Source organism: Trichomycterus rosablanca, chromosome 1, assembly GCF_030014385.1.
Source record: "Trichomycterus rosablanca isolate fTriRos1 chromosome 1, fTriRos1.hap1, whole genome shotgun sequence".
In the NCBI taxonomy this organism is placed as follows: domain Eukaryota; kingdom Metazoa; phylum Chordata; class Actinopteri; order Siluriformes; family Trichomycteridae; genus Trichomycterus; species Trichomycterus rosablanca.
Window position 1 is genome coordinate 25,302,207 of NC_085988.1, and position 24,329 is coordinate 25,326,535.

Sequence of the window (24,329 nt, forward strand, 5' to 3'; positions counted from 1 at the left end):
GTCACTGGTTCAAACTCCACCATTGCCAGGTTGCTGCTGTTGGGCCCTTGAGCAAGGCCCTTAACCCTCAATTGCTCAGACTGTATACTGTCACAGTACTGTAAGTAACTTTGGATAAAGGCATCTGCTAAATGTTGAAAATGTAAATGTTATATCAGCTATTGTTGAGTGGCAGTTCTTGAGCCGTCTGAGGGATCGAAGATCACGGGCATTCAGCTTAAGCTTGCGCCCTTGGCCTTTACGCACCAAAATTCCTCCTGATTCCTTGAATCGTTTAATATTATGCACTGTAGAGGGAAAAATATGCAAATCCCTTCAAATTTTTCTTTGAGGTACATTGTTTTTAAACATTTTAATGATTTTCTCACACATTTGTTGACAAACTGGAGATTCTCTGGCCATATTTGCACATCAAAGACTCAGCCTTTCCTGGATGCTGCTTTTGTACCAAACCATGATTACAATCACCTGTTGACATCATCTGTTTGGAATCACATCATTATTTCGTTTTTTTTACCTCATTACTAGCCCTAAATTGCCCCCGTCCCAACTTTATTGGAATGCGTTGCAGGCCTGAAATGCAGGAATGGATGTTTATTAACAAATTAAATAAAGTTTAGCAGACAAAACACGAAATATCTTGGGTTCAAACTGTCTGCACTCAAATTAAAGTCAATGTAAATGTAAGGAACACTGCAGTTTTATTTTATTTGCATTTTCCATACTGTCCCAACTTTTTCTGATTTGGGGTTGTACATGGAATGGTGGTATCTTTGTCAAGGTCAGAAAAAACGTTTACCTTATGCTGAGAGAAAATTTCTTTAGATAGTCATATGAAGTTTACAAAACAACAACATAAGAACTCAAACTATACCTATGCACTGTATATGGGCACAAAGAAATCAACAACTGTAGTCAATCACTAACACTACTTAAAAGTTTTATGACACTATAGATAATTCTACATCTACATGATTACACTGCCACTCTGTGTATAATTTACCAAGGTAGATTTTCAGAAACTCATTAACTTTCAGATGTACCTAATTTTGTGTAACTCTGAACCATTTAAAATTGGTAAAAGAGTTTTGTACTTCTATTTTTGAGTGTGTGTGTGTGTGTGTGTGTGTGTGAGTGTGTGTGTGAATGTGTGAAAGGGAGTAATGGTAGGTGCTTCTGGCATTCAATGTTCTAAAGTGTCACTGACTTACCTGAGCAGTTTTGCATTAAAGACAGTCTCGATATCTTGCAGCACAGCAGGTAAATACTTCAGAGCTGCCACCTACACACACACACAGTAACAGTCACTCCATGTCACCTATGTGTTAACGTATGCTAGACTGCTTTTTAAAGCAGGTAAAGCGTCAGGTTTAGGTGTCTGAATAAAATTAACAAATTAACTGTTGAAACATGTGATGCTTGTTATACTGCCAGACGTATCAAAAATCAATCTGGTTTCATTAACAGAAATAATACAAATATACAAGGATGCTGTACTACACACACACACACACACACACATACACACACACACCTGCTGCAGTAGGGTGGTGGTGTAATCACTCTTCATCAAGTTGTTGATGGATTCAAACAGACCCTTGAGAGAGTCCTCAAACTCTCCTTGTTCCTTCCCTTCATACAATCTAGACAGAGACAGAAAATTTTTAGTATGGGAGTTACTAGGAGGAAACAGGAGCAGGAGCAACTGGATAAAACCCTTGCATTCACAGGAGAACATGCAAAAAAACATGCACACAGAAATGTCCCTGGGCCAGAAAGACCCTACTTGCTGTGAGGTGACAGCACTACCCACTTTGCCACCATGCTGCCCTATTAGTGATTAATTCTTAGTTAATATGTGTGCATATACTGTACACTCAACACATTTTTGTGTCTGTACAATTACAGACTGTAGCTTATCAGTTGTTATTTGCATGTTGTTATCCCTTTTTATTTCATCCCAAAAACCACTCCACTGCAACACTGATACATTATAATGACATAATATTGTGTGTTGTCCTGGTCTGAGCAAATCAAATTGCTGCACTGGTGTTGAAATCTTTTGGAACATCTCAGTGGCAATGCTGAGGGAACATAGTGGTCCACATATAAACATATAATGCCAATAGCATTCCATGGTTAGAAACTGTCCATTGATAAAAGGCTCTTACTGTACATCTACAACATGTGTGAATAATGGGCTTAATATAGAAGTCAGTAGGTATAAACAGTTTTTAATAATCCCAGATCTGCTGTTGCAACTGACAAACTATTATGAGTAAACCTTACAATGTAAAGTCATAACCACATAAATGTAACTGCAGTGCTGAAAATGATTAACTACCAAAAAATATCTGGTCTGAAGGGGTAAGGGGTCTTATGGGGGCCCTAATCAAGAAATGAAAACATTTTAAATGTTGTAATGTTTTAATTAGTTCATTACTTTACATCATACATTCATGAAATGTCTTCTACACACTCTTTATTAGTTTCACAGAAGCACAATTAAATGTACTATTTATTTCTATTATTATGATTTAAAATCATTCAAAAAAAACTTGAGCACACTCAGGGGAAATTTGTAATAACCCCATCCAGTTACTGGCATCATTCTATGAAGCTCCTAAAAAAACCATACAAACATTGGAAACAAATGCCACATTCTTCATGGTAAGCTGAGGTCCAAATTGCTCCTGTGCCAACCTTAATGCTATAATAATTTTTAAAAAATCTATAATAATTATTAAATAATTTAATTTAATTAATAATAAGTTGATTGCTCTAAATGCCCCATATGTGAGTGTGTAAGCAAATATTTTTAAGGTCAAAATGTACATAATAAATAGGTAAATGTGGTAATTAATTGATTGATTAATAATAAATAAATAAATAATTTATTGATGATTAGGTTGTGCTGATATCATCCAGAAACACTGAAGACAAGGTATGGATATATTCTGGACAGAGGGGTCAATCTATAGCATGGAAACAAACACTTACTTACTCCCATCTATGTAATTTAACATAGCAAATCCACAGGTTAAATGTGCTACCACTGCTTTTCTGGTACTTTGTTAGCAAACTGAAGCATTACAATACATAGCATGCACTAGAAAATGTTAAGTATTACAATAACATATTTTGGCCATACTGCATTACTGTAGTGGTAAGTACAATACAATGTACCAGTCCCGGGACAGGCTTAGACTGGTGGGGCGATTCAGAGTTTGTCTTGTGGACATATGACGCAAAATCAAGTGTAGCATTTTGTATTTCCAAGTGAACAGTTTTAGGAAAACAATATAAAATAGAATACACAGTGCATCACAGTTGCAGGGCTGTTTTGGTAGCAAAAGGGGGACCAACACAATATTAGGAAGGTGGTCATAATTATATGCCTAATCGGTGTATTTTCTTAGTCACATGCTGCCATCAGCCAATCATAAAAGTCACATAAAAGTTTTTTTTTTAACCTAGGTCATGTGCTGACATTTGTTTAAGATCAAATACATGTCTATAACTCAGAAACTCAACCATACTTCTTATGTGTCAATGTGCCAGAGCAAACCCCACTAAAATAAATAGAGAATATTGCTCATCACTCATTTCAATTTTTAAACATTTATGGTGCCAACACTGAGAATATTCTGAGAAAGAGAGAAAAGCAGGTATTAAATCTTTAGCTCTTGTAGGCTCAGAGGATGTAAGTCAGGAAAATCTACCCTGACTGAAATTTCAATCAAAGCTGTCTGATTTAAGAGACCGCTTTAAAGACAGCTCACTTTAGCTCACTTCTCTTTTTTACCCACTTTATTCCATTTTCTCCATTCAGCCTCTTAATTTATTCTTTCCTATCAGCATTGCAATCTTGTCTCCCTGCTAAACCCTTACATCCTTTCTCAATATCTTCTTTCTGTTACCAATGGAACATTTCTCTCTCACTTACTCCATGACTCCAGTTCTTTTCACATCCAGTGCCCAGTGTACATTTATTCTTCTTCTTTATACTTTTAGCGTAGAGAAAGAGCTCATTATTATGTAGAGTTAAACCAAGAGTGATAAAACAGAGTTAGGGAAATCTGTGACTGTTTTAAGTTATCATTTGTAAATATATAAAGAATTGGAATTTTATGTTTGCAACAGAAACTAAAGAAATTGGGACAGAGGCATGTTCACTGTGTTACATCAGCTTTTTATATTAATTAAACTTTATCATTTGGGAACTGAGAATAACAGTTAACAGAAACCACTTAACAGTCTGTGGTTGCTGTTGTCTGACTATCCTCTTCAAGCACACACACTCCCAGTTTATCAAGCCACAAGGTTGAAGTGTGCAGAATGAAGCCTGCCATTGTCCAAAAAACTATGGACTTCACTGGAAAAGATGCTGCCTTGATGGCAGCATATGTCTCTAAAATCCCAAAATACGCCTCTGCATCACTGTTGCCTTGAAACATATGCAGATCATCTGGGGGCATCACTGATGCACCCCCATACCATGACATAACCTTCACTTATCACATTCTGGATGGTCTTTTTCATCTTTGGCCCGAAGAACAGTATTTTTGCCTTAAAAGAAGAGATGGAACCTTTATTTTATTGCACCAATATGGCAATGGATATAAAAGTTCAAAGACCCTGACCATTCCTAGAGACACCACTAAGAGTATTGTCTTGAAGTTCCAAACTAATGGCACAGCAACAAACCTGGGAGAAAAAAGCTCAACATTTCATTCAGAGGCATAAGGACAACGTATGGACAACATGTTACAGCAAAACAGCTACAGGATGAATTGATAAAGATCACCTTATTAAGGACTTAATAGCTGGATTCCTCAATGCATGACAAAGAAGCACAGGAATGATTGTATTGAGTGATGAATCAAGTTGGCCATATGAGTTAGCGGTAAAAGTGAAGATTATGACCAAAAGAATACTATCCCTATAGTAAGGCATGGAGGTGGGTCAGTGATGACATAATTGTCATGGGTGTCATTGAACACGATATAAAAAGACGTAGAGGTGTGTTTTGGTAATTATCTTGCTGTAAATGATTCCCCCTCTGCAAAGATGCATCTTCAGTGTATAATTGATCCTCCAGGGTTGTTTTTTTTTTAGTTGGATGAGTTATTGTCCAAATAACTATGGACTTCACTGGAAAAGATGTTGCCTTGATGGCAGCATACAGTGTGTCTCTAAAATCCCAAAATAAGCCTCTGCATCACTGGTACCTTGAAACATATGCAGGTCATCTAGCCATGGGCACTGATGCACCCCCATACCATGACATAACCTTCACTTATCACATTCTGGATGGTCCTTTTCATCTTTGGCCCAAAGAACATTATTTTTGCCTTAAAAGAAGAGATGGAACCTTTATTTTATTGCACCAATATGGCAATGGATATAAAAGTTCAAAGACCCTGACCATTCCTAGAGACACCACTAAGAGTATTGTCTTGAAGTTCTAAACTAATGGCACAGCAACAAACCTGCTTGGTAAGGGAGAAAAAAGCTCAAAATTTCATTCAGAGGCATACGGACAACGTATGGACAACATGTTACAGCAAAACAGCTACAGGATGACTTGATGAGAATACTTGATAGAATACTATCCCTATAGTCAGGCATGGAGGTGGGTCAGTGATGATCTTGCTGTAAATTATTCCCCCTCTACAAATATGCATCTTCAGAGTATAGTTGATTCTCCAGGATTGTTTTGTTTTGATACACTGTGTTCTGAACTCTCTCTCCTGTTCTGTTCCTTGCATAAACTCTTCTCTTCAACAGTTTTGGCAGTGGTGGGGCTTGAACCTTCGTATTACTAGTCCAGAACCTTAATCACTATGCTATCACTGCTACACCATCCCTGCCCTGTGATGATAGAGCTTGAACAGTTTGGTAAAGAACAGTGTGTTAAACTCATCCCTAATTACAAAAAAGCTTGATTGCATTCATTGTCTATAAAGGCTGTGCCATAATATATTAAAGTTAATGGTATGAATATTTTTTGTTCATACCATGTCCATCATTTTTATTTGTTTCTGTGCTTTCAGTTATGAATCAAATCCTGTTTATTTAATGTGAAATAAAGAATAATGAATGAAATACACACCTGTCAGTTTTAACTCACAGTAAATGGAGGGGTACTAATATTTTGGCAAACATCTCTACAAACCCAAACAAAAAAGCATTAGCAGATCTTGGCTCTTGTACACCAAAAGAAAGAAGCACTTGACAGAATCGTTCATTGTATATTATAATTTGCTGTTCATCAACCTTTATACTTTGTCAATAAAGCTAAATTAATTCTTCATATGCCAATAAAGCATAAAGAACTGAAGGAGTAAGTCAAGGGCAACAAAAACAGAAAAGTGCAATAAACAATGAACAGAGAGAGAGAGAGAGAGAGAGAGAGAGAGAGAGAGAGAGATAAGGCACTAACACATTGCTAAATTCACTTGCATCTGCCTGTATCACACCCCACTGTCTTTTTAATAGTTTTTCATGCTTATCATGTGCCACGGTGCACACCCAACCACACACCGAATCGATCCTTCTAGTCTGTCTTTTGTCATTCCAGTCACACATGCAAATTCAGATGCAATCATTTTTACTTCTTTTTTGTTAAGCCGCCCAACACACAGACAAACACACTCACACACTAGTACACCGCCCATGTAAGTGATACCTGAGCACACTAAGCATGAGCAGTGCTGATATAATACTGTAGCAATCTATGATCAGCATGTGCTACAAAGTGTTCCAAAACAATGAGCTGTTACGGAAAAACAAACTGCTGCTTTAGAACATAACTGCTGTTACCACTGCAATGTCTTTTCTTGACATACAGCCATAACATTAAAACCACCTCCTTGTTTCGACACTCACTATCCATGTTATCAGCTCCACTTAACACACAGAAGCACTTTGAAGTTCTACAATTACTGACTGCAGTCCATCTGTTTCTCTGCATACATTGTTAGCCTGCTTTCACCCTGTTCTTTAATGGTCAGGACCCTCACAGGACCATTACAGAGTAGGTATTATTTGGGTGATGGATCATTCTGTGACATTGACATGGTGGTGGTGTGTTAGTGTGTGTTGTGCTGGTATGAGTGTATAAGACACAGCAGCACTGATGGAGTTTTTAAACACCTTACTGTCACTGCTGGACTGAGAATAGTCCACCAACCAAAAATATCCAGCCAACAGCGCCTCGTGGCCAGCGTCCTGTGACCACTGATGAAGGTCTAGAAGATGATTAACTCAAACAGCAGCAACAGATGAGCGATCATTTCTGACTACATTTACAAGGTGGCCCAACTAGGTAGGAGTGTCTAATAGAGTGGACAGTGAGTGGACATGGTGTTTAAAAATTCCAGCAGCACTGCTGTGTCTGATCCACTCATACCAGCACAACACACACTAACACACCACCACCATGTCAGTGTTACTGCAGTGCTGAGAATGATCCATCACCCAAATAATACCTGCTCTGTGGTGGTCCTGTAGGGGTCCTGACCATTAAAGAACAGGGTTCAAGCAGGCTAAAAAGGTATGTAAAGAAACAGATGGACTACAGTTAGTAATTGTAGAACTACAAAGTGCTTCTATATGGTACGTGGAGCTGATAATATGGACAGTGAGTGTAGAAACAAGGAGGTGGTTTTAATGTCATGCCTGATCGGTGTACATCAGAAGTTCATTTTTTAAAACCTATGCTAAGACCATTGATGACTTACAAAACAGACTTACTGGGAGTAGAGCATGCGGGAGCGGACGATGAACTTGAAGATGTACTCAAGAGCTTTCAGGGTGCGGAGAATGGGCTCACATGCCTCTCCACGACTAGATACATCCAGGTACGTCTTCAACACTGACATCAATTTTCTGCACAGGTAAAAAGCGTAATGCAACATTTTATTAGTGTAATCAGGCGAAGTGATTTTTACAGAAGTTACCTGAAGTGTTCTGTTTTCATCCTTTATTTTCAATAAGCACTGTATCTTGGATGGGGTCATGGTGGGGCTAAAGCCTATCATTGCACACTGGATGAGAAATGAGAGCACACCATGGACAAGGTGACAATCCATCACACACTTTTTTATTCCCCCTCACACTTGAAAGTTATTCAGAGTAGGCAGTCAATCTGACAAAATTTTGGTATGGCATATCAGTCTTGGTCTGACTTTAATTAGGATATAAAATCTGTTGCACAATGGTCAACACATAACACCAAAATGTGCAATAGGTGTGTTGTGACAGCTACAGTATATGGCCAAAAGGACATCCCCTCTAATTATTCAGTAGTTCAGGTGTTTTAGCCACTCACAATGCTTACAGGTGTATACAATCAATTACAATATATTTTATCCTTCCATTTGTGGGGCAGATGTTTTTGAAAGGCCATTCCTCATTCCTGCATGACAATGCTCCTGTGTACAATGCAGGAATTGTATGTATATTAATGCTTTGAGGAATGTAATTTCCAACAAGCTTATAGTTAAGTGTCCACATACTTTTGATAATATAGAGTAGAACTGGATGAGTTATTTAACCTCATTTCATAGCAGTATGTGGGACACATGAATGTGGAACAATGGCATCGGCCATCACTCTTTTGGTATCTGGGGAAAAAACACAGCATGCAACACAGTGTCTTCTGATAAATGCACTGCTAGGTGAATTTTGGTATTTTTTAATATGCATGGAGTAAATTATATTACTATGGAATGATTAAGACACACTTCACTTAAATCTAAACAAGGGAGAAAAAGATTTAAAACAAAAGGTAATGTGGCATGAAAATTATAATAATAATTCCTGTTTCTCATTGTTTTAATATATTTAAGCACAGTGAGTATAGTGTATTGAGAAGGTGGAATAAAATAAGACAGAGAAGGAAATAAGAGAGAAAGGTTGGATTGCATAGAGATAGTGAACCAGGGAGTGCCTCGGGTTAGCAAGGAGGAAGTGAGGGCAGTTATAAAGAGAACAAAAAGTGGACAGGCAGTTGGCCCAGATGATATCCCAGTGGACGCATGAAAATGTTTACATCTAGACTGTTTGAAATATCTTGGGATGCCTGAAGAGTGGAGAAAAAGTTTAATGGTTCTGATTTTTAAGAAAAAGGGTGTGCAGAGCTGCAGAAACTGAAGCAACAGAGACGTAAAGTTGATCAGCTACAGCATGAAGATTTAAGGTAGAGTAGTGGTAGGCTGCAATCTGGTTTCATGCCAACAAAGTGAACCATAGATGCAATGTTTGCCTCAAGAGTGTTGATGGAGAAATATAGTAAAGGTCAGAAGAAGTTGCATTATGTGTTTGTGGATCTAGTGAAAGCTTATGATATGGTGCCAGTGGAGAAGCTGTGGTATTGTATGAGGAAGTCAGGGTTGGCAGGAAAGTATGTGAGGGTGGTGCAAGATATGTAGGAAGACACTGTAATAGTTAAGAGATGTGCAGCAGAAATAACAAACAGGTTTAAAGTAGAAGTGAAACTGCATTTAAGATCAGCTTTGAGTTTATTTGTGTCTGCAACGGCCATGGACAGGCTACTGGACAAGGTTAGGCAGGAGTCTCCATGGACTATAATGTCTGTGTATGACATTGTGGTTTGTAGTGAGTGTAATAAGCAGGTTGGGAAGAGTCTGGAAAGATGGAGGTGTGCATTGGAGAGAAGGGGAATGTAGTACATGCACATGAATCAGATAGAGAGTGTTGGAAAGGTGTAGTTGCAAGGGGTTGAGGTCTAAATACTTGTACACTTCACCCTAGTGTACAAATTAACGAACAGTGGGTAGAGAGGTGAAGAAGAGAATGAAGGCAGGGTGAAGTGGATGGTGTGATTAACAATAGAAGGGTATCTACCAGAGTGAAAGGGAAAATTTACAATACAGCAGTGAGGGAGCTGGAGAGGCGAGATCAAGATGGTTTGGGTATGTGCAGAGAAGGGATGAAAGTTATATCAGGATAAGGGAGGCTGGAGGAGAAAAAGCCCAAAAAGAAGATCTTTGGATGCGTTGAGGAATGACATGCAGGTGGATGGTATGACATAGGAGGATGTTCAGGACAGGGCAAGATGGAGACGAATTATCCACTGTGGTGGCCTCTAAAAGGTGCAGCCGAAACAACAAGAAGAAGTATTTCGATTAGGCATAACATTATGACCACCTTCTTAATATTGTGTTGGTCCCCCTTTTGCTGCCCCACAAGCAACAAACTGTGATGCACTGTGTATTCGGACACCTTTCTGTCAGAACCAGCATTAACTTCTTCAGCAGTTTGAGCTACAGTAGCTCGTCTGTTGGATCGGATCACACGGGCCAGCCTTCGCACCCACATGCATCAATAAGCCTTAGCCGCCCATGACCCTGTCGCTGGTTTACCACTGTTCCTTTCTTGGACCACTTTAGATAGATACTGACCACTGCAGACCGGGAACACCCCACAAGAGCTGCAGGTTTGAAGATGCTCTGACCCAGTCGTCTAGCCATCACATTGGCGCTTGTCAAACTCGCTCAAATCCTTACACTTGCCCATTTTTCCTGCTTCTAACACATTAACTTTGAGGATAAATGTTCACTTGCTGCCTAATATATCCCACCCACTAACAGGTGCCGTGATGAAGAGATAATCAGTGTTATTCGCTTCACCTGTCAGTGGTCATAATGTTATGCGTGGTCGGTGTATTTCTAAGAAGATATAGAGATGTTTGGGGCTCACAGTTTCTAGTAACTATCTGTGGAAGCAAGTCACAGCCTTCTTGTGTCTTTGTTTCAATCAATCCACCACCAAATATTTGCCAGTAGTTGCTTGCTTTGAGAGTATTGATGGAGAAGTATAGTGAAGGTCAGAAGGAGTTGCATTATGTGTTTGTGGATCTAGTAAAAGCTTATGATATGGTGCCAGTAGAGAAGCTGTGGTAGTGTGGAGATGGACAGTACATTGATGTACAGTAAAGAGATGTACAGTAGGAATGACAAGCAGGTTTAAAGTCGAAGTGGTACTGCTTGAAGATCAGCTTCGAGTCCTTTTGTGTTTGCAATGGTCATGGACAGGCTAACTGACAAGGTTAGGCAGGAACCTGACCTTAGACCACCTCTGAAAAGATTTGCCAGTAGGTAGAATAGCTACTCTACAGTACATTGTTCCTAGTTGTAAGTGACAGTGACACCTAGATTATAATTTGCATTTGGTTTAAGTGTATTTTTAAATTAAACACAATCTGATCACACATCAGCATGTTGTGATTCTTGATGAAATAGTGTGACATAATTAAGCCTCGCTCGGGTTTGTTACATAATGAGGGTTTTTACACTATAATTTTGTTTAATCTATTTTAAGTTTTTTCTTCTGCATTTTCCCCCCAAAATTTCTCCCAATTTAGTCATATCCAATCACCTTATTGCATTATGCTTCCTCTCTAATGATGTTGATCTCCACCTTGGTTGAGGAAAGCCGTGACTAACACATGCCCTCGTCGGAACGTGTGCAGCATGAGGCACGTTCATATGCAGATCAGCTTTGTGTCCGGAGAGACACACCTTGATCCTCATTATCCCTCGACTCTGTGCAGGTGCCATCAATCAGCCAGAGGTCGTAATTGCATCAGTTATGAGGTCCCCTCTGGCACCCTGCCCTTGAACAAGAGCCAATCGTTGTTTGTGTAGGCCCCTGGTTTGCCGGATGGTGCGCCAGTGAGTTTTACCGCTATGCCATCTGAGCGTCCTTTTTTCAGTTATTTTAAACAGGTAAGAATATGTGTTTTGACACAAGTTTTGAGTACTGTCCCTCTGCTTTTGCTTACTGGATAGTTTAGCCTAATTTAGTCATCTATTTTTAACAGAAGCTCTAAATGTTAATAAGTATGCAAATGTATAATTCAATGGCAGGCACTTTTAGAGTAGCCAACTTATGTATTGGCATGTTTTTGGAAGATGTGAGGAAACCAATTTACCCAGACAAAACCAATATGTCAAACTTCACAGAGACAGTTACTGTTTTTAGAGTTGAAGCCAGGTCCCTGGGATCATGGAGATTGATGATTAATGTTTTATCATGCCACAGTTGCTGTTTCTTTACGTTTTAAAATATATAAATATATATATAAATACTATAAATAGATATACCCTTGTAAATAAATAAGAAATGCTATTCTAATATGTAATCTAACAGACAGTTAAACACATGGATCGAGTGCTTGGGATTTATTGTACCAATAAAAAGTTATAACTTGGGTTGGTCACAAATTGATTATGCTAAAAGCTATGATCACGATTAAAATATTAATTGTGTAGCCCTTAAATATAGAGACAGATGCTTTACCAAAGCAACACAAGCATTGTAAAAGCACAATAAAAACATGAGGAGCATTAGCTGTATTAGTGCTGACGGTGAAGAGAATGCTTACTGTAGCATTACTGTAAATTTATAACTGTAGTAAACAGAAAGATCAGCATTGCATTCTCAGAGTGTTCATGTCAGTGTTTTACTCACTTGTAGGCTAGGGTAGCACTGAAGTGCTGTTTAATGTATGCCTCCAGCACTGTGTTAAAATGCTGAAACTTCCTGTCTGCAATCAGTCCTATGATGTAGATCTGGCAGAAAAACAGAAGAGATGTTAGATACTTATTTTACACTCATTTTGTGTCATTTATTCATACTGGCATTACATGTACCTTTTAGTTGTAATTTACCTTTTACATATGACCAGCATGGTACCCCAAATTTAACACTCTGTGTGTGTTTGAGGGAGAGACAGTGGTAGCCTAGAGGCTTTGGACTATCAACTAAAAGGTTTTAACAGGCCCTTGAGCAAGGCCCTTAAACCTGTCTGCTCCAGGGGGTGCTGTACAATGGCTGACCCTGAGCTCAGATCCCAGCTTCCAAACAAGCTTGGATATGCAAAGAAAGAATTTCATTGTACTGTACATCTGTATATGTACTGTATTTACAACCCCAAATCAGAAAAGGTTGGGACGGCATGGACAATGCAAATAATAAAAAAGAGTTTCTTACATTTACTTTGACTTTTATTTAATTGCAGACAGGATGAACCTGAGATATTTCATGTTTTGTCTGCTGAAGTTCATTCATTTGTTAATAAACATCAATTCCTGCATTTCAGGCCTGCAACACATTCCAAAAAAAGTTGGGAAAGTAAAGCATTTACCACTTTGTAATGTTGCCATTCCTTTTCACCACACTTAAAAGATGTTTTGGCACCAAGGATACCAAGCGATTTAGTGTTTCAGGTTTTATTTTGTCCCATTCTTCCTGCAAACACGTCTTAAGATGTGCAACAGTACGGGGTCGTTGTTATCTCATTTTGTCTTTCAAAATTCTCTATTGGGGACAGGTCAGGACTGCAGGCAGGCCAGTCCAGTAACTGTACCCTCTTCTTCCACACTCATGCCTTTGTAATGTGTGCAGCATGTGGTTTTGCATTGTCTTATTAAAAAATGCATGGACGTCCCTGGAAAAGATGACGTCTTGAAGACAGCATATGTTGCTCTAAGATCTCAATGTACTTTTCTGCATTAATGCTGCCATCACAGAAGTGTAAATTACCTTTGCCAAGGGCACTGACACAGCCCCATACCATATCAGACCCTGGCTTTTGGACTTGTTGCTGATAACAGTCTGGATGGTCCTTTTCGACTTTGGTCCGGAGCACACGGCGTCCATATTTTCCAAAAAAGACCTGGAATGCTGATTCATCTGACCACAATACACGTTTCCACTGTGTGATGATCCATCCTAGATGCCTCCGAGCCGAGAAGTCAATGCCGCTTCTGGACATGGTTAACATAGGGCTTCTTTTTTGAACAGTAAAGTTGTAAATGCCATTTGTGCATGTAACTCTGTATTGTAGCGCTTGACAAAGGTTTGCCAAAGTAATCCCTTGTCCATGTGGTTATATCAGCTATTGTTGAGTGGCAGTTCTTGATGCAGTGCCGTCTGAGGGATCAAAGATCATGGTCGTTCAGTCTAAGCTTGCGCCCACGCACTAAAATTCCTCCTGATTCCTTTTGCACTGTAGAGGACAAATATGCAAATCCCTTCCAATCTTTCTTCAAAGTACATTGTTTTAAAACATTTCCATCATTTTCTCACACATTTGTTAACAAACTGGAGATCCTCCGATTATCTTTGCTCATCAAAATACTCAGCCTTTCCTGGATGCTGCTTTTGTACCAAACCATGATTACAATCACCTGTTGGGAATCACATCATTATTTAGTTTTTTCACCTCATTACAAGCTCTAAATTGCCCCCGTCACCCAACTTTTTTTGGAATGTGTTGCAGACCTGAAATGTAGGAATGGATGTTTATTAATAAATGAAATGAAGTTGAGCAGACAAAGCATGAAATATCTCTGGTTCATCCTGTCTGCAATGAAATAAAAGTCAAAGTAAATGTAATGAACACTGCAGTTTTATTTTATTTGCATTTTACATACTGCCCCAACTTTTTCTGATTTGGGGTTGTATAACAATTAAAAGACATTCTGTTCTGTTCTCTGTGTGTGTGTGTGTGTGGGGGGGGGGGGGGGGGGGTGTTATACTTACCAGGGCATCAAAGACCAATATGTCATAGTCATCAGTTTGAGAGTGCTCCATCATAATGTTAAACAGAGCATCAAGCGTGTCTTGCAGAAACTGCAGTCACACACATAATTCAGAATTAAGGTACACATACAGATGTTACCTTACTAATATATACAAAACACCTCTATAAACATAATATGGTCAAAAGTATGTGGACACAATAATGTGGACAGCAATAAAAACGTCACATGGGTCAGAAGGGCCGGCAGTCTATATACTCTCTGTTGTGTTTTATTGTAATTAATTTTCACACCACTGACTAAACAAAGGTGGCACAGTGGTGCAGTGCGTAGCGCTGTCACTTCACAATAGGAAGGACCTTGGTTTGATTCCCCGGCCAGGCAACCAGAGTCCTTTCTGTGTGGAGTTTGCATGTTTTCTCTGTGTCCACATGGGTTTCCTCCAAGTGCTCCTGTTTCCAAAAACATGCAGTCAGGTCAACTGGTGCTACTAAAATTGGTCTATGTGTGAATGTGTGAGTGTCTGCCCTATGATGTTTGGGGTTGTTTGAGGTGTTTCCTGTGTTTCACCCAATAAATCAGACCCCCAGCAACCCTGACCAGGATAAAGCAGTGGTAAACCAATGAATGTCTAAACAAAGGTTCATGAATAAATGAAGAAACATGAATGTATGAATTTGGTTTCTTTAAAGGAATGTGTAATAGTCAAAGCAGTGTTAGCATTTTGTTAGAATTACAATATTGATATATCTTTTAATGCCATTCAAAGCGGATTAACATTTTAAAATCACATGTTTGTGTGTTTGTGTACATTATGACTCTTTTAACTAACCTTGACGACTTCCTCTCCATCAATGAGTTTAAGTTCCTGTAGGTTGCTCCTGAGCAGTTCAGGCCGAGTCCTCCATTTAAGCAGTCCCAGCAAACCCACTGCCAAACAAAATATTTACTACCATATGCTTTTCCAGATCGGGTCTAATCAAATCAAATCAATTTTTAAAGAACTTCAGATTAGGGATCATTGGGCAACAGTATAATAAATGTGTGTATTTGTGTGGTTCCTAATGGGACTTGTTGCAGTCATGCAGAGTGATTAATGTTTCGGCCAGATTACTTAATATGATTAAGTAGTGTTTTCTCGTAACAGCTGTTGTCATACACTTTAGTGTGTGTGTGTGTGTGTGTGTGTGAGGGAGAGAAAAGTACTTTAAAGACTAAATGTTCAGTTCATTATAAGACAAATGAAACCACTTTATTGCTCATTCTGCCACTCTCTCACCATTTTGGGTAAGTTTGGTGGAGCAGACAAGGGTGGAGATCGTAAAGCTGTCCCGTGAGCTGATAGACAGGCTTCCTGCAGTGCTGTTGTGCCTCAATAACGTCGAGCCCTTGTGGGTATCAGTATGAGTACGCTCAGAGGGTAAAGACAGGTAGGAGCTGACTTCCTCCATACGCTTACTATCACCCTTAAAAGAGATGGCATACACATTAAAACCACATTACAAATACACAAACTGCTTGTACATTCTACAGCCAGCATGTCTAAATGAAGTTGCCACAGCTCTACAGTAGTGCATGTACTGTAACACAAACTGCTACAGTACATGCAATATTTTATAACTTAATATTAGATACATGATAAGGATGTTAAAAGCAAAGCTAGCAGTCATTTAAAATGAGTTGCAGGATGACCTAAAACAGTGGAAACCACAATCATGCAATACACAGTAAGTAATTAACATCACCATAATCATTTCTGTTCCTAGACCTCACACAAAACTGTTCTGTCAAAAAGCACAAACATGCAGGTCTAGAAACTTTTTGAGGGATCTTATAGTCCGGATTTAGTGCCATCTGATTTCCACCTTTTTGGATCACTCAAAGAAGCTTTAAGGGGAAGAAGGTTTTCATGTGATAATGATGATTTGAAAGCAGCGGTGCATCAGTGGCTACACACTCAACCAAAAACATTGTTTGCTGATGGCATTAAAGTTGGTACGACGCTGTGAAAAAAGTAATTTTTTCCATTTTTGTTCATTACATTTTACAATTGGTATTTAAAAGTAATTTTTTCAGTTTTATTTGTTTAGTTATATCAGCTCCATCTCTCAATACTGTTCATACGAAGTTCAAATGTTCATATGTTAAAATATGTTCAAAAAGACAAAGGTTTTCATGGGGTGTCCTAACTTTTTCACATGACTGTGTGTAAAGATATTATAATATCATTCATTATTATAACTAATTATTAAATTATTATTAATATTCAAAAAGTATATAAGGTAAATTATGGCAAAGGGCTTACCTTAAACTCTTTTTTTTGTTTTTGTTTTTTATTTTGTTATTTATTCACTTCAGCCATGGCCAACTTCACTATTATTTCAATTGTTTACCTTAAATAAAGGGTTTATTTATGTCAGACTAGTTGGAATGCAGAATCTATTCAGAAGAAGCTGACTACATGCTTAAAAGGTGGTTAGAGTAGGCGCAGGGACAAATCAAGACAAAAAACAGGTGACGCTGTGATGATTGGAAACAAATAAATCAAAAGGCTAAAATGTTTAAGAGCAGAGATGGGTCAAGGTTGGCCACTCTGCAAAAATGTGTGTTAGTGAATACTGTAGTTTAACAATTTAGGAGAAACATTTTCATGCACAATTGCATTAAACTTAAAAATACCATTATCAAAAAAGTAGTCTAGAGAAATCTCTATCAATAACAGGAAACAATGAAAACCTATACTGAATGCCCATCACATTTAATCTGTCAGACAATTGACATGCTTCTGTAATAATTATAACCATATGACTTTTTGGAATACTTAAGAAAAATGCTGTCAGTAAACACAGGTTGTTGCTACATCTACAAATGTAAGTTAAGACTCCTGTCTCTCATTACAAACATGTGGAGTAAAAAAAATCTGTTTACATTTAAGTTTTTCCTCCTTTTGTGTAATAATAAACTGTGTTCATGTGTGTTTGTGTCTGACCTTAAACACCACCAGGTCATGTGGTCCATCCTTCAGGACAGTGCCATCCTCCTTCATCAGGCGCACAAATGCCATGGCAAAGTTTTTCTCACTCTTATCCTTTGCTACAACAAAAGAGTAAATAAAAGAAAGCTGTAAGCAGTGTTGGGTAGCATTGTCGCTACAAGCTAATCATAATGTAATTTTGCCTTTCCAAATATGGCCCACAGAGGGGGCATGGAGGCAAAGATGATTTATTGAGGCAAATTTTATTTGTTGAGCCTTCTACCAGACCATTGGCACTGCTAAGACTTGTGTAGGAAATCATTTACATTCAGAACACAGAGAAACAGTTTCTAATGAGGATAGAAAGACACATGTTCTGTCAACTTTTATGGTAATGCTGAGGGGTAATAAGCCTGGAACATCTGTACTTGATTAACTGATGCCAAGTCAAAACAGATGATATAGAATGAAAGCGGTGTAGAATAAAGAACTCACATTCCTGAGAGGATCGATGGCGGAACATAAAACGAAGGTGAATTCTCTGCATCTCCTCAAGAGGGATAGCCACCTACAGACAGGAGAAACAGTTCCCCAAACAACTATTAACAATAAAGTCAAGTGCAGTGTTTATTTCTCATGTGCAAAGTATGTTAAAAACACTTGTGCAATAATATGGGATTGAAAGTTCAGTATACTGGAAGTGATTAAAAGCACAGGCTCTAGAAAACACAAAAAATGTAATGAACGTTAACAAGACATAGGGCGTATTCATAGAAGCAGCAAAACCGCTTTTGCGCCGGCTGTGCCAATGTTTTAAATGAATTGTGGCGGTGCTGCTTAGCTTGCCACTGTGCTTTCCTAAGCGGCACACACTGTACACTTTTGCTGCATTGGGCTTGCAATTTTTGCACTTGCCGCGGTGTTCATTTTTTGACAAATTCAATATCTTGATAGAAAGCACTAACACTTGTACTAATGCATTAAAAAGAGTAATATTACTAAATTGTCAGTTACGGTGTAATTTTGCTTAAAAACTGTGACGTCATTTTAGTGCACTAAGCTGTGATAGTCCGTTACATTTTACTTTACTACTTAACTTCAGTCTTGATACAAATATTGTAATGATGTAAGCCTACATATTACTAATATTAGAAATTTTTCATATCACCAATATTAGAATGTTATTTAGAGCATAATTACAGTGAAGGGGTTCAACCTTTTTTAGTTACTTACAATATATTTGGCATAAATCACTTTTTGTGTAAAATGATATGCTTTTAATAAAAATGCCACCACCTTCACAGTACTATGATGCAATTTTGAATTTGATGAATTTGCTTCATTTGTGTCATCTGTGGGTCATAAGATAAAACCCTGGTAAAAATATATGTCAGCCTGTTGCCAGGAGCAAATTTATTTATAGGTGGTTGTAAGCTATTGTCTATAGACAAAAGCAGTTCATTTAAAGCACTTTTAATCTCCCCAGTAACACTGCATGAGCCGCAGACTATGAAGAGGCAGCTGGCTGGTGCAGCTGGTGGTAAGTGACATTGTGAAGATTGAACAAAGGCCAAAAAATATATAACATTTTATAATAAGATATAGGGCGGCACGGAGGCTTGGTGGGTAGCACTGTCGCCTCACAGCAAGAAGGTCCTGGGTTAGATCCCCAGGCGGGGCGGTCCAGGTCCTTTCTGTGTGGAGTTTGCATGATCTCTCTGTGTCTGTGTGGATCTCCATGTCTGAATTGCCCTATAGGTGAATGGGTGTGTGTATGTGTGTCTGCCCTGTGATGGACTGGCCCCCTGTGCAGGGTGTTACTGTGTGCCTTGCACCCATTGAAAAGCTGGGATAGGCTCCAGCACCAACTTGACCCTGATTGGATAAGCGGTTAAGAAAGTGAGTGAGTAAGTGAGTAATAAGATATAATTATTTAAAAGAGACAAGTAGGCATTGAATGTAGGCCTTAAATACTACCACAAGTACATGTTCAATTTACTCAAATGATGTCAAACAGCTTTCAGAATCAAAAGCTTCTAAAGTCATGATATTGCTTTCTGGAATTTTCTAAACTATTTTAAGGCACAATGAACTTATTGTTAAAATGAACTTTTTGTTAAAAAAAGTCACTCAAGTAGCTTTCCATACAATCTGTGGGCTATGACAGGACAAGATAGGGCGGACACACACACGGAGATGTTGAACAATGATTTGATAATAACAAAATGACAAGACAAGGTTGAAAACAAGGAGAGAACAAAACATACAAACACATGACCTATGCTAAATGCTAACCAAGCTAAACACAAAAACAATGCTAAATCTAAACTAAGCTAAATGCTAAACATAAACTAAGCTAAATGCTAAAGCTAACAACACATATCATGTGACTAAACCTACACCCTAAGCTAAGAACAAACATAAGCATGAACAAGAGCATGGACAGACTAACAGGAGCGGAGCAGAGCGGAGCAGAGCAGAGCAGAGCGAACCGAACCGAACCGAGCAGAGCGAACCGAAGCGAACCGAAGCGAAGCGAAGCGAACCGAACCGAACCGAACCGTCACATCAACTTCAAAAATGTCTTCGAACATTGTTTCCAAGCTGCCCTCTTAAATCCCATGAGCTCATTAGGTTCAGCTGTGGCTAATTAGTCTAGAGTCCAATCACAAAATGGGCATTGGCTCTATACTGAAAGCTCTCCTGGGAAGATGGGCGTGGCACTTAAACTCCAAAAGTCTAGACAGGCTGGATATGTGACATAATCCTATATATAACGGCTTCACACTTTTAATATGTACTTGGGTCTGAGTTGGTTTTCTACAAGAAAACCACAGTCTAACCTTAAAAGTTTCCATCCAACGGGGCTGTTTAATCTGATAGTAGATGACGGATCTGTATTCAGACACTGGTTTATCTCCAGCTCCTAAACAGATAGCATTCTACAAGAATCAAAACAAAAACAATAATTAGTTTACCACACCATTCAAACAACAGTGGCAGCTGGCACAGCACAGTTAGAACTTGTACTAAAGTTTTTGATGCAGTGTGTGTGTATGTGTGTGTGTGTGTGTGTGTGTGTGTGTGTGTGTGCTTTTAACAGACTGTTTCATTCTCACACTGTGAGTCTGAGTAACTTTTACACATCTAAAAACAAGTTATATAACCTAGATGACAGCACATTTACAGTTATCTCAAATGTCTATGTATGGATCTGAGGATATAAATCATCATATAGCAAGTTCTGTAGGCATTAGAAGAGTAATGACAGTGCAGTTGCTAGAAGTTGTTTGACCTTATATCTAAAGTGGCACCAACTTACCGGCACAACTTTTCCCTCCTCGTCACACACGAGCATGATGACCTCCACATTCTTTTGTGTGGTTTTGTTGTATTTGTCGAAGTCTCCAGAGTGCAGAGTGAGGTAGATGTCATTGCGAATGTCTCCTGGCATAATGATTTCAGGAAAGCCCAGTTTTCGTGCCACTACTGTGCTCCTGTCCACAAGGTGTGGGTATTCCTTACGGATCTGAACAATATCACCAACTAGAGCCTTCATAGTCACCCATAAACCTGTGGGATAAGCATGGATTGCAAATATTAGAGCAGTTATAAAACAGATGTAAATGGAGTTGGTTTGTTTTAAATGATAGCAATACTTGCAACTCCCTGTAAAAGCAAGTGCTTTCTCTTTTTTAGAAATACCAAAAGTCCAAGCAAGAGTGGTCACTGAGGATATACGTAAAATAGGACCTGACCATTTGTAAATAATTTATTACCGAAACACTTACAACATTCTAACCTACTTTTGTCTTTTCCACCTGAATGCCATGTCCAGGTCTTAAGGCATTTTGCCTAGTACATAAGAAAACATTAACAGTTTATTGCTACAGAAAGCCTCTAAAAGTTGTCTCTTGTGAATGCTCAATAATCCAGGTACACAAATCCACAAAGTTGAATCAGTTCACCTGGACACAAAGTTTGGTGTGGAGATATGTTTGGTCACTCTTCAGTCTGAGCTGGTGTTGAAAACCCTAACCTTATCTGCAGCCAATTTGCATAACGACGAAACCGGTCTATTGCATAACAATGGAACCGTGATCAGTTGCAGTTAAAACAATGACGATGATGCTAAATTACAATGCTCAAATAATGATAAGCCTTTCGAACACTATTTGTATATTTTAAAATTTAGATTTAAGAGCCGCTCAGGTGGCGCAGCAATAAAATACGCTAGCACAATCTCAGCTCTGCCACCCGGCTGGGCTGGACGGCTATATGAACAACGTTTGGCTGTTGTTCATACAGGGTTAGGGACCCGGATAGGGACCTCATAACTGATGCAGTTACGACCTCTGCTGGCTGGTTGATGGCATCTGCACAGAGTAGAGGAATAATGCTAATCAGGGTGTGGCTCTCCGTGCACAGGGCTGATTCGCATATGAACTTGGCTGGTGCAGGTGAAAAAATGCAGTTGGCTACTGCTCACGTATCGGAGGGGATGCGTGTCAGTTCGCTCTCCTCAGTCAGGGGTGGGAGTCAGAACCAGTAGAGAGGAAGCATAACGCAATTGGGTAAAAATTGGGAGAAAAAGGAGAAAATGCATAAAAAATTTATTTAAGTCAGTATAAGTAGAAGTGTGGATCTGGAATGATATTCCCAACATTTCATTCCTGTGGCACAAGGTGTTTACTATCTTCATACCAGATTTTTAACTTAGAACTTATAGTGCTCTGGAGTAATTGCAGTTGAAGTACAGCAAGTCCATATTGGTCTCTTTGGGATCGTCAAAGGTACCCAAACATTTCCAAACATTAAGATACACATTAACTATCCTCTCATATCTTCACAACAAACACTTTCTCAGAATGAGCTGATTTGAATGAGTCTGTTTGATCGAATCAGAGCTTTAGCCTTCAGCTCTGCAAGACTTTAGATATTTCTATTAACTCTAGAGCCTGAAATCTCAATTTATTGTTTGTGTAATCAATGGCGCAAGCCCTTCACAAGCTGATTAAATGGTAATTACAAGGTGACTGAGTGCTCTTTACTGGGTCTATATGAATGGGTCTATAGAGTTTAATTTCTGAATTAATTCAGAAGCCCTGAAACTTAGGAATTTATTGTTTGTGTAAAGCTAATTACATGTTCTGCAATGAAAAATGGTTTATGTATGCTTATTTCACGTTTTGTGTTTTATATAATATATGTTGAGCATAAATAGAGCACAATGCCATGTATACACGTGACTATTGATGCCCATTGATGTAAAATTTGTCAATATTGATCCAAATACAGGGTTGTATTAATTAACAATATATACAGTGTATCACAAAAGTGAGTACACCCCTCACATTTCTGCAGATATTTAAGTATATCTTTTCATGGGACAACACTGACAAAATGACACTTTGACACAATGAAAAGTAGTCTGTGTGCAGCTTATATAACAGTGTAAATTTATTCTTCCCTCAAAATAACTCAATATACAGCCATTAATGTCTAAACCACCGGCAACAAAAGTGAGTACACCCCTAAGAGACTACACCCCTAAATGTCCAAATTGAGCACTGCTTGTCATTTTCCCTCCAAAATGTCATGTGATTTGTTAGTGTTACTAGGTCTCAGGTGTGCATAGGGAGCAGGTGTGTTCAATTTAGTAGTACAGCTCTCACACTCTCTCATACTGGTCACTGAAAGTTCCAACATGGCACCTCATGGCAAAGAACTCTCTGAGAATCTTAAAAGACGAATTGTTGTGCTACATGAAGATGGCCAAGGCTACAAGAAGATTGCCAACACCCTGAAACTGAGCTGCAGCACAGTGGCCAAGATCATCCAGCGTTTTAAAAGAGCAGGGTCCACTCAGAACAGACATCACGTTGGTCGTCCAAAGAAGCTGAGTGCACGTGCTCAGCGTCACATCCAACTGCTGTCTTTGAAAGATAGGCGCAGGAGTGCTGTCAGCATTGCTGCAGAGATTGAAAAGGTGAGGGGTCAGCCTGTCAGTGCTCAGACCATACGCCGCACACTACATCAAATTGGTCTGCATTGCTGTCACCCCAGAAGGAAGCCTCTTCTGAAGTCTCTACACAAGAAAGCCCGCAAACAGTTTGCTGAAGACATGTCAACAAAGGACATGGATTACTGGAACCATGTCCTATGGTCTGATGAGACCAAGATTAATTTGTTTGGTTCAGATGGTCTCAAGCATGTGTGGCGGCAATCAGGTGAGGAGTACAAAGATAAGTGTGTCATGCCTACAGTCAAGCATGGTGGTGGGAATGCCATGGTCTGGGGCTGCATGAGTGCAGCAGGTGTTGGGGAGTTACATTTCATTGAGGGACACATGAACTCCAATATGTACTGTGAAATACTGAAGCAGAGCATGATCCCCTCCCTCCGGAAACTGGGTCGCAGGGCAGTGTTCCAGCATGATAATGACCCCAAACACACCTCTAAGACGACCACTGCTTTATTGAAGAGGCTGAGGGTAAAGGTTATGGACTGGCCAAGCATGTCTCCAGACCTAAACCCAATAGAACATCTTTGGGGCATCCTCAAGCGGAAGGTGGAGGAGCGCAAAGTCTCGAATATCCGCCGGCTCCGTGATGTCGTCATGGAGGAGTGGAAAAGCATTCCAGTGGCAACCTGTGAAGCTCTGGTAAACTCCATGCCCAGGAGAGTTAAGGCAGTTCTGGGAAATAATGATGGCCACACAAAATATTGACACTTCAGGAACTTTCACTAAGGGGTGTACTCACTTTTGTTGGCGGTGG

General features: G+C 39.1%; 1 protein-coding gene across 1 annotated transcript in view; it reads right to left on the minus strand.

Annotated features, from left to right (window-relative positions):
* Positions 1-24,329, minus strand: part of LOC134309206 (dedicator of cytokinesis protein 2) — a 235,737-nt gene that overhangs the window by 192,043 nt on the left and 19,365 nt on the right. Inside the window, exons 13-23 of the mRNA XM_062990847.1 lie at positions 20,873-21,123; positions 20,394-20,492; positions 18,046-18,118; positions 17,566-17,669; positions 15,856-16,042; positions 15,409-15,506; positions 14,578-14,667; positions 12,502-12,602; positions 7,759-7,893; positions 1,535-1,643; positions 1,212-1,282 (exon numbers count right to left, since the gene is read on the minus strand). Of these exons, the coding sequence (XP_062846917.1) occupies positions 1,212-1,282; positions 1,535-1,643; positions 7,759-7,893; positions 12,502-12,602; positions 14,578-14,667; positions 15,409-15,506; positions 15,856-16,042; positions 17,566-17,669; positions 18,046-18,118; positions 20,394-20,492; positions 20,873-21,123 (1,318 nt within the window). The remainder of the gene's footprint in view (positions 1-1,211; positions 1,283-1,534; positions 1,644-7,758; positions 7,894-12,501; positions 12,603-14,577; positions 14,668-15,408; positions 15,507-15,855; positions 16,043-17,565; positions 17,670-18,045; positions 18,119-20,393; positions 20,493-20,872; positions 21,124-24,329) is intronic.